Source organism: Platalea leucorodia, assembly GCF_965183815.1.
Source record: "Platalea leucorodia genome assembly, chromosome: 4".
Lineage (NCBI taxonomy): Eukaryota > Metazoa > Chordata > Aves > Pelecaniformes > Threskiornithidae > Platalea > Platalea leucorodia.
The window spans coordinates 92216450-92227470 of record NC_138826.1 but is presented as its reverse complement, the minus strand read 5'-3'; the positions used below and the strand labels follow the sequence as shown (position 1 = coordinate 92227470).

Here is an 11021-nt window from a genome sequence, read left to right as displayed (position 1 = left end):
AAATTTATTTCAGGCCTTAGGAGTTTTATGTGGATTACTTATGATTTCTTGAGCTGCCTGAATGTGTTGGTTACACCTCTGAGTACCTCTATAAGATATCACTCTGGTGGTATCTATTATGGTAAACTCTAAATTAGAGCATAGCTGTGGAAAGTTTGTGAGGTTCTTAGTGAAAGAATTCCTGATATCTTCTGACGTGGAAACAGAGCAAAAATAGTACTGTCAAGCTCCACTTTGTTCCTACAAGTAATATCAGCATCAACTAATATGAAGATTAAAATTTTGAAAATAAAAGTACAATGGGGAATAATAATATTTTGTCTGTATTTTATGGATACACAGGGAATTTCTCTGTTCTCTGTGTTCTCTGCTTAGAACCCGCTTTTTAGATGTTCTCATGAGATAAGCAAGAGATACCAACAATGGTCAAAAATTGGATAATGACAGCATATGATAAAAAACCATGTAATGAATTTATTCCTTGCTGTCGTTGCTGATGATTTTGCTGAGGTACTGGTAAGTCTTGCTAACACAATGGCATTTAGTGATAATTTGCTGTAACTTTTTCCCATTGTTTCCTGTAAGTCCAGTTTCCTTTTTTTTTTTTTGTTTTATTCCTGTGCTAAATCCACACTGTAGATGCTAGAGCTACGTAAATTAACCCACACAGACACATCACTTTCCAATAAGTGACTAATTGCAAATACAACTTCAGTGACTGAGATCAGTGATTTGTAACAGTTGTCATATACTGAATAGGATATTGCAAATATTCTTGCCACAAAGTTTTTTTGCAGAACAGATTTTGCTTCTAAAAACAGATACTTCTGTTCCGTGGTCCCATGAAAGCTGGAAATTGGTCTCTGCTCTGAGAATTCTTTTTAATCCCTGCAGATGATGACTGAATACTGTAGTTTGATAAAGAAAAAAGGAAAACTGTTTGAAACCTTATTTCTTCTCTTCTTTTTCAGCCTAATTGGAGAAGAGACAGAGACCAAAAATGCCACCAGCAATAGCAGCACCACAGTACCCACCTCCAGATGGAGGTTGGGGATGGGTTGTGGTCTTTGGGGCTTTTATCTCCATTGGATTTTCCTATGCATTCCCCAAAGCCATCACGGTATTCTTCAAAGAAATACAAGAAATCTTCCACACATCATATAGTGAGATAGCTTGGATATCATCGATAATGTTGGCTGTCATGTATGCAGGAGGTAAGACATTTGTGAAATTTGCAAATATCATTGTTTTATTTTTCTATGGTCTTAAAGCATTTAAAGTTAATTACTACCTGATTTTGTCATTATTACCTAAAGAATTTACTAAAATGCATGCTTCTTTTTGCATCATACTTTATCAGAGAGTACTGGTAGCCACATCATCATCAAAGCACTGTTTACTTTCTCTTTTAAAACATTTTGTATTCTCTTCCTTTTTGTTTTCCCCTTGGGGCCTTTTGTTTGTTCCTCTACCTAATTCTGTTTTGCAATTTTGCCCTAAATTCACAGTTTCATTTTCCAACAAAGCAAAGCCCAAGTAACTTCTTCAGGGCCTGGGGGTACATTTGCTCTGTTTCCACTGCCTCGATGAGATCTCTCAGTAGATCAGATGATAGCGCTTAAATACAGAAATTTGGTATGGCAATGAGGGTTCATTAGTCAGGCACAGGTATTCCTCTGTAGACAGGGGTTTTATATCTTGTCCCTATTTGTCCTAAAATAAAGCCTTGCCTTTCATTTAGGCCAAGAGCCATGTTTCATACGTGCCATCTGTATGACAGCTAAGATACAGACAATCTTATTCTTGGGACAGAAATGAATAGTGAACATAAATTCTCTGATATCTTTTTTTGTTGTGAGCAAGCAAGTAAAGAACAAGACAGATGAAAAAGGATTTTAAAGTATAAAGCCATGTTTAAGGACTAAGTGTCAAACCTGCTTTGGCAGGTTTTGTGTCTATCAGCCTCAAAGACTAACTGTTAAATTGTGCTTGATTTCTTCATTCTTTCAGAATTTTTTTTTAAGTATTGGTGAGCGATAGCTGCTATTTAGGCAAAACACTCTCCGGCAGTCCAGAGGGCCGAATATGAGGTTATTTCAGGCACTAGATCTGGCATTGCCCTTTCTTTGGATATTATGAGGTAACCACTTGGAACATCTCAGACTGTTTGTAATGATGGAGCAATTAAATGTATACTTTTATATATGTGTGTGTGTGTACATATGTATAAACATAGAAACTGAAAACATTGTCCCAATAGCACATTGAGATTCAATACTGTTAATCACTGAAGAACATCACTCCAAAATTTTTCAGAAGTGGTATCTGTGTAACAGTAAAGTACGGTATTATCAGGTCCAGTAAACAAACTATTGAAGGAAGCATGAAGTCTCATTTTTAGCGTGGTAATTTTTTATCTCTGATTTCAGCCTACCTAAGTTTTGACACCTGAATGACCCTAGCTCCTTTAGCAGTCAGCGAAGAGAGGTAGGTGCCTACAGAGAGGGATTCAGGCTACCTGTTTTTCCCCTCTGACTAGAAAAATGAACCTGCAGCCAGTATAGCATTAGCTTAAGCACCTCAAGTAAATATTTTTCAGTTAATGGCATGGAAAAATGGATCCTTTTTTCAAATGCTGGCAGAGACAGAGACCTTATAAAGACATCTTGACAAGTGGTGTCAATATGAACAAAAGCTTGCTGTTCAGATATTTTGATCCCGTTTTTATTCATATACTAGTAGAGAATCATAAAGGATTTTATAGGACCAGCAACAATAACCAAGTGATTCACCAAAATTCACCAGGTGAAGAAGTAACTTGAACTAATGCAATCAAGAGTGGAGTAAAAGGGCAGGTATGTCCTGTCACATTCAGGTCCCCTCTAATGTAGTTGCTTCTTAAGGATGCATAAGTACTTGCACTGTGGAGTGTACAGGTGTAACTGTGGAGGGCCCTGGACAAGTGCTGGACCCACCTGGAACAAGGGAAGAGCAGAGGTGTTGAAAGAGTTTGATTCTTCTTTCCTTATGCTGTGACTTTTGACCTGGACTCTTTCACCACATTTTTTAATTGAAGCTAAGTTTTCTAAGGGCAGATTTGCTTTATAGCGCAGGTGCTGTTCTTTTATTTTAATCTTTGAATAACGTTTAATTTATGCCATTTCTGTCATCTCAAAGTTCACCCGAGTTTTATTAACAGTGCAAATGCAAATCACAGGACCTTTAGCTGTGGTCATTTTTATCTGCGAGGTTCAACGTGCACAACTTTTCATGTAAAATACAAAGGATTCGGTACTTCTGCCTTTTCTCTAATACTTCTTTTACTGTTCTGAGTACCAGCATACAAACTTCACCTGTACATTGACATTAAAAATTACAAAATGGTTTATTATTCATTGTGCTGACACCTACTGTAGTCACTATGAAGATTATCAGCACAGGAACAGCAGGCAAAGTTGTTTGGATATCTTGTTACAGACTCATGGTTTTAAAATGCTGAGAATGACGACCCTGCCTGATATAAACACTCTTTGAAGCCATAGCTTCTCTAGAACCACTTCCTAAAAAATAGGCCATTTAGACAATCACTGGCAGAATATGAAATAGCAATCAGGAAAAACATTTCTGAAGGAAATCACTCCATTGTTTTTATTGTCTGAAGGTGGTTTGATTCCTTAGCATTTGATGTGCTGTAATGTGAAATACACATTCAGACCATGAGTACAAGGTGTATTGTTTACTATGAAGTGTGATACGTACATCTTCAATGAACACTCTGTTCATCATACTACTAATTAAGGTAACCTGAAAACATCTAAGATCTGTCATCCTCATTAGAGCTTAGCATTCAACCTATTAATCATCACAGTGGGGTCAGTGAATAAGTTAGAGTCTGTGCAGACACTCTTTGCTTTGGAGGCTGCAGCCTCTTGCAGTAATTAGCTGGCATCTGTGTTTCAGTAACAAGGCATTAACTTACCTTTCAAAGCTTCAGAAATAAAAAAAAAAAAAGAAACTAATAAAGGGCATCCAGTAAGGAGCTAAAAGAATGTTAATTATGTTTATCACTTACTTCATACTTAGAATAAATGGCATTAAATTATAGCAGACCATCTGGCAATCCATATGGTCTCCTGCAGTCCTGGTTAATTCCAGCAAATAGGTCAAGCACAGCATTCACCCTGTTAGGAAACCACTAAGCAGAGGTGACAAATCTGATAAATCAAATCATTATGAAAGTTTTCCACTCTCAATCTGGCATAATATGCACATTCATACTGGCTTTTGTTGGTTTGGTTTTTTGGGGGGGTTTTGTTTTGTTTTGTTTTGTTTGTTTGTTTTCTTAGCTATCTCTTTTTTTCCCCCTCATCTCCTGGATGTTTGTTAAAGTTTACTAAAACGCCATCCCAAAACCCAAGATCCTGTGATGTGATCAAGGTCACAGGTATTGCACAGCCTCTACTGTTCAGCCCGTGCTTGAAAAAGGCATCCTCTGGAGAAGAGCAATAGTTCAGTCTCCATGGCAACTCCTTCTGCCTCTCCTGAGCAGAGACTGTCAATTGTATTAAATTAAGGGTGATGGTTTTGTGATGGACTCTTACACCCAAGGGACTGTGACTGAGACCACCAAACTTTTGTTAGTGGAGGACATAAGCTGGGATAAAATGGAATTTGTTGAGTTATCCTGACAGGGCAACCTGTGTTTCTGTATGTGTATGAACACGTATGTGTGTGCATGTATGTATTCTTATATACATAAACTATATATGTATTCGTATACTTGTAGAGCTGTATTTATGGTCTAACACACACCAGCATTAAGGAATTAAAGAAAAAGATCAAATACATTTGACCTCAAGTTCTCTCAGTTCATTCTTCTCTTTTTCGAAACTTCACCTCTCACTTTGTGCAGCGTTAACAGCAAAAGTGATTAGAGAGCTTCTTATCAGAGCCTGATCTGTTTCCAGTAAAAATGTTTTCATTGCTTTCAGTGTAGGTTTGATAGGAGCCTTAGTGGCAGCTATAAAAGCCACGTGATAGGTCCAGTGATTTCAGACACAGCTGACCTTGAGTTTTGAATTTCCTTAGGGAAAAAGCAGTTGGTTTACTCACTTGTCTTTAACTCATTTTCTGTCATTTTTCCAAGGGCAATTTCAGTTTGGGGTTTTTGTTTCTTTGGGTTTTTTTTGTTTGGTTGTTTGGTTTTTTTTTTTCCAAAATAACTCTTTGGATGTGACAATGGGTTATAGAGATTAGCTCGAGAGCTAATAAATCCTTCAGGACATACCCAGCTGTGAAATGTGGGATAGTCTTGCTGGTCTGAAGTTCAAAAAAGAAAGGTCCATTTAAATTCTAGATGATATTTCAAAGTAAATAATTTTAAAAGCACCTTTGGATCCATTTTGAAGAAAGATGCTATATAAGTGTAAGTAGTGGCCATTACCGTTTTTCAAAACACGTTTATAATTTAAAAATGCAGCATTTAATAGCTTCCTCTCTCTTCTTCTGTATTTCTTAAGTTATTCAAGTTTGAGGTTAAGTATTTCCAAACAGTAGCAAACCCTTAAAGGATTTTTCAAGTCACAACACAAAAGTAACCTATAGACAAGTTCTTATTTTGACTTTGTCAAATATTAATTTGGAAAATAACATATCATATGGTATGTTCAAAATATTTGTTATTTTCTCTCAGTGGGTGTTTTGGTGATATTGCTGTGAAGATGAAATGGCGTGCACAGTGGAGATGACAGTTGTGAAATCCATGTAACACAAACAACAGATGGTTATGGATTTTTACTTTTGGACAGGACCTGGGCTCCTACACTTTTCTTTCTCCCTGGTAACATTTTCTCATTTTGGTTTTACAAATACTGGCACAAGGAATTCAGTGGCCATGGATAAGGAGATTGAGAAGCTTCCTTAAATTGACTTATGTCCTTTGTTGTCAGGGACAAGCATTTTTCTCCATCAGAATATGCAAAGTGTTGAATTTTAATAATGTCATTTAGAGTGTCCTTGAAAGCAGAACTTATCAACTTTCCGAATGCCTCATGGGCATGAGGGAATACTTGACATTTAGCCTAAAATATGTGTAAAACATCTATGGCAAGTTAACATGAGACTCGCAGATAAAGGAAAAGAAGTCATAATGAGGCGACACAAGAACAGAGCATTTTGAATCTTACTAGCAAATGGAGATAAGTACAAAAAAGAGGTATCAAGAGTAACAAAAATATTATAAATTTACAGTTGTTTGGTTTTTAAAAAGGAAGACCTGAATGCTAAGGAAGCCTGATGAAGCCTCTGAAGGGTAATACAGCCACTTCTTCTATTTCTTGGAAGGCTTTGAGTTTTAGTAAAACTGTACCTTGTATGGCAGTGTTCTGCAGTAGCAGTGGCTGTTTTAAACAGAGGCCTTCCTTAACATTTAGAAAACACTCTTTAAAATGGTCATGGGAAGAAAGATGAAAAAAGTAGACCTGTTGTAGGTGGTTTTATACAGTTTTTTCAAACTAGGTTTGTCATCCTAGCTACAGGAGCAAGCTGGTTTTTTACTCTGCAACTTGTTATGTTTGGCTGAACAGATAAGATCTAATTGTTAAATATTCAGCGCCTTTTGGGGATCCAATTTTGTCAGGTTTTAATGGAACATAGTTTTTACTGAGATCTACTGAGCCACACTCAGGAAGTCAGTCTCAAAGTTAAGGACACGCTGCCACTGAAAGAAATAAGGGGTTTTTTTTTGTCTTTTATTGTATAATTATGTTAATTTTGAATAATTGTCAGAAAGACATTACGTGACAAAGAATTCCCACTGTGCTTCTACCAAGCTCTTTCAGTATCCAAACCATAGGTTATTAGTAATGATTTGATGCATATCATAGAAATACTTGTGGTAACTTAAATTTAATTAACTGAAGCCCTTTACTAAAACCGTTCTCATTTACATACAAGTAGGCAACATGGATTACATAATGAACTTTAGTTAAGCACTATTTAAGGCTTTGTATTTTTCTTGATCTTCATTTGGTTTTGTAGCCAGGGATTTCTGTAAGTAAAGTAATCAATATTGACAGCTTTTTTATCTGCAAAGAAGATTCTTTTTTCTCTCCCACTTAGTTTCATGTAACGGGTCAAAGTCAAGCAACAATAAATAACATGTATCATAAAATACTTTCCTAAGGGGCTAAAACTTTGCGTTTGTTTAAGAAAGATATCAAGGGACAAACTTAGGCCTTTGATATGTTCATTGAGCTTGTAAAACTTTGACGAAAGAATGCTTATTTTGTGTGTACTAATAATCTTGGATTAGTTCCCATATAGTTTTTCATATCACTGGATCATACAATGGTTGTATTTGTGATGTGTGTCGCATAATTCAAAGGTAAGGAAACAATGGTCTAACGCAACTGGGAATCATGAGATATTTAAGCAGATACCAGAGAAGTACTGTGGAGAAGGAAAAGTCTGTGTATACCATTGTAGTCACACCAGCACCTCAAATGAAATAATAAACCCAGCACTTTACAAAGAACTTATTATAGAATTTTACTAGTCCATTGTTTTGGAATGTCTAAGAACTATTCCCTTGTTTATTTTGAAGGGTATATTCAAGGGAAACAGAGTTGCACTGATATGTTTAGAAGATATTCTAAGCCAGTACCAAATGGCAACAGCTGAGATTTTTACTGTGATTCATAAAGATATTTAGAAATATAGTTGTTAACAGAGGTAAGTGGACCAGGGACTTAGTGACAGGTTTATGCTGATGCCAGGGGAACTACAGAAATCAAAGAATGAGGTGGTTTAAAATTGTCTTTATGATTACTTCAAACACGTTTAATTGATTAACTGGTTTTGAGGATTTTTGTGGAGACCACATGTAACACATGTAGATAAACATATATACCATACAAAGAGTTTTTGATTAGTCAGAACCTTTTCATCTAACAGTGATATTCTATTAAGATAACGTACGTCAAAGAGCGCAAACAACTGCAGCTTTAGTAGGTAATATATGTTTCATTGGTGCATACAAACAAAAGAAAAGCTTACCTTTCTTCTCCACAAATTTTGGCAGTTTTTTTTTTTTAATTGTCAAGAAACAGTTAAGCATTTTCACTGCAATTTTACCTCACTTTTGTTTGGGTGAATATGTGCTATGACTAGACAACCAAATGAAAGAATGTGATTAAAATAGGAGACTGTATTGTGAAATAAGACGTTGATTTCCTCATCTAGTTCAAACACTTCTTGCAACACTTTCCCACTAATGACGGGAACATGTGTCCTGTTTGCTTTTCTATGTGTACCACTTTGAAACACTTATAAGTGCTTTGAGTTTTAGAAAACTTTGAAGGAAGTAGTGCTACCCTTATAACTTTTTAACAATGATAACTAGAGATTATATGGACATGATTCATGTGTTTAGTCTTCTTCAGCATAGGCACCTGCATCTTATCCAGTTGCCTGGACATCTTCTGTTGTCAATCAATAAAAATGGGAATTTCTGATTCATCCCTTCCTAAGCTAAGTGTCCGAAACACATCAAATCAGTCATGTTTTAGAAAGACTTCTCTGTCTTTTGAGTGCTAAAGGAAACTAGAGGAAGAATTTGGATGTCCATTTTTCACAAATCTGAGGTGATGCCACCCTACATGATTGTTGTCCTATACTAATACATTATATTTCGCTCTCTAGAGACCTTGAAATCTAAGAATGTTCTTGTTAGAGATATGGACCCATGGTTAGTGATTTTGAGCTTGTTCTGGTTAAGGTTTAATTTTCTTCTTTAATATTCCTCTTGTATGTTGCATGCATTGTAATTCTCCCACGTTTCTGTGACACTGACTCAGTTGTACTAGTTTTGATACTATTAAAAATACCTGGTAGTTTTAAGATTACCTATTAGCTTGTAAATCTCTAATCTTGCAATGACTTTTCTTATACCCATAATTCCCTTTCTTCCACCACCAGCTAAGAAAAAACCACAACTGGGAGAATAGCTGGTTTGTCTAATAATTGACCAAGTTTACATTCTTTTGTAGCTGATTATAAGCTGATAGAAATCTATGGATCTGTTATATTTTATTCTGTTTTGTGAATGATTTGAAAGTTGAATACACTTCAGCCTCTTTGTGACAAGGTCCCCAAACACTTCCCTATCAGTATCAGCTGGCAGTACCAATTTTGTTATGGTACAAACCTCACTCATACTGCTTTCCTATGGAGGACTGCTTTGCTTTTCTAGGAACAGAACTTACTTGACTGAATTTTTTTCTTCTTTTACAAGAATGAGCTTCTCTGTCCTGCACATGCTGCTTCCAGATTTGCAGGCATGTCCTAGCTTTTATCTTCTTGTTATTTTCTACATTGTAGAATATAACTTAATGTTAGGACTTCCCAAGGTCTCTGCAATGCCTTTCAGGGTAGGACTGGCACAAGAGAAGGTGGCAGGTGTCCTGCTTGGCCTTCCCTAGAAGGGGGAGTAATCTTGTGTCCTTGGAAGACAAATTTCACTCAGAAAAGCTTCAAGAGCAGTTCTGTTCTAAATTGTTTGAATTATTGGATTATACCCAAATGGCAGAATTAATCCCTCCTTATTGTGACGTTGGAAGGCTTTGAGTGTGTGTAATTAAGCAGCTGAATCTGTTGTTATGTGCCTAATCAGAATAGTTGTAATTTCCAGAGCAGCAAGTAAATAAACAAAGTGCAGGAGGTTTTACTTCCGTACTTAAAGACTGTCTTTGCAGGAACTATTCAATCCATAAGAAACCAAGTCTCTATAACTGTTACCATGAAACATTTAATTAAGGAACATAAGGTTTTAAAGCTGGTGAGAAGCAGCATGATATTACTTATGGTGAAATAAGATTTTTTAGTTAGTTAGTTAGTTAGTTAGTTAGTTTACCTGGACATCTGCCCAGCAAAATGCAGTAAAATAAAAGAATTAAAGTAAAATAGCTACATTATTGATAAAGAACTTTAGGTTATGTGCTACATATGGTGAATCTGCAGGTCTTCTTTGAATTTATAGCCAAATGTTCTAGAGTCACAGTTTGGCTAGTGACACTGGAAAAAATAAAAGATGACATTAGGAAAACTTAGAACAGATCCATTGATATACATAGTGATGAATGACAGTTTTCACTGATGATGTTAGGCTCTTATCAGAGACATGTGAAATAAGTGCCTGGGACTCCATTCCAAGTATGGGCACCATGATGCTAATCCTCCAATATGTGCTTAATTTTAAATACTTTAGTGATCTCCTAAAGTTCAAAGTTAAAATAAATTTTTCACCTGCTTAAAGTCAACATATAAACATGTTTATATATTTATGCATATATGTTTATCCGTAGGTGTTTGTAACATCAAGATCTCTTGACAGTGTACCTTCAATAACTTAAGTGCTCCCTGAGGTACTCATTAAAATCTCATTTTTATTTACATCAACCTTAAAAAGGCATTATCCATAAATGATTCATGTCTTTTCCCCAAAATAAAATATAAATAAAATACAGAAGATTAGCTTTGAGGATTTACAGTATTTGAGCAAAACTGGCAGTATTCACTTTATTAAAGTAATCATTTGATTAAACTTTTGACTTATTTGTCAGTAAGCTTCTCTCTGCTTCATAAATAAAAAATAAAAATCTAAGGACACAGTACAGTTTGACCTTAAGTATGAGTCTCCTAACTTCAGTTTTAATTTATTGGATTCTATAGAGTTCCAGTGCTGCAAAGTGCACTGAGGAGTGGAGAATCAGGCATCGTGACTGTAAGGATTTTTCTGATTATTCATTGAAGCAACAAACTATGTAACAAAACGCTTTCAGGTAATGACCTGAACTGTATGATTCTCACGAGAAGAGAATGTAGTCAGCATTAGAGATGGTTGTAAGGGGCTGATGGCCTGAATAATAATTTTTGATTAACACATTTTTATTGTCATAGAAAGTTACAGAAAATGTAAAAAAAAAAAAAAAAAGTTTGACAAAAGACCCCACAAACCCTTCTCT

The 11021-nt window shown here is 35.8% G+C and overlaps 1 protein-coding gene across 1 annotated transcript in view; it reads left to right on the top strand.

Annotated features, from left to right (window-relative positions):
- Positions 1-1000: 1000 nt before the first annotated feature.
- Positions 1001-11021, top strand: part of SLC16A7 (solute carrier family 16 member 7) — a gene marked incomplete at both ends in the record, with an annotated part of 29283 nt that continues 19262 nt past the window's right edge. The window contains one exon of the mRNA XM_082309191.1: positions 1001-1214. Within this exon, the coding sequence (XP_082165317.1) occupies positions 1001-1214 (214 nt within the window). The remainder of the gene's footprint in view (positions 1215-11021) is intronic.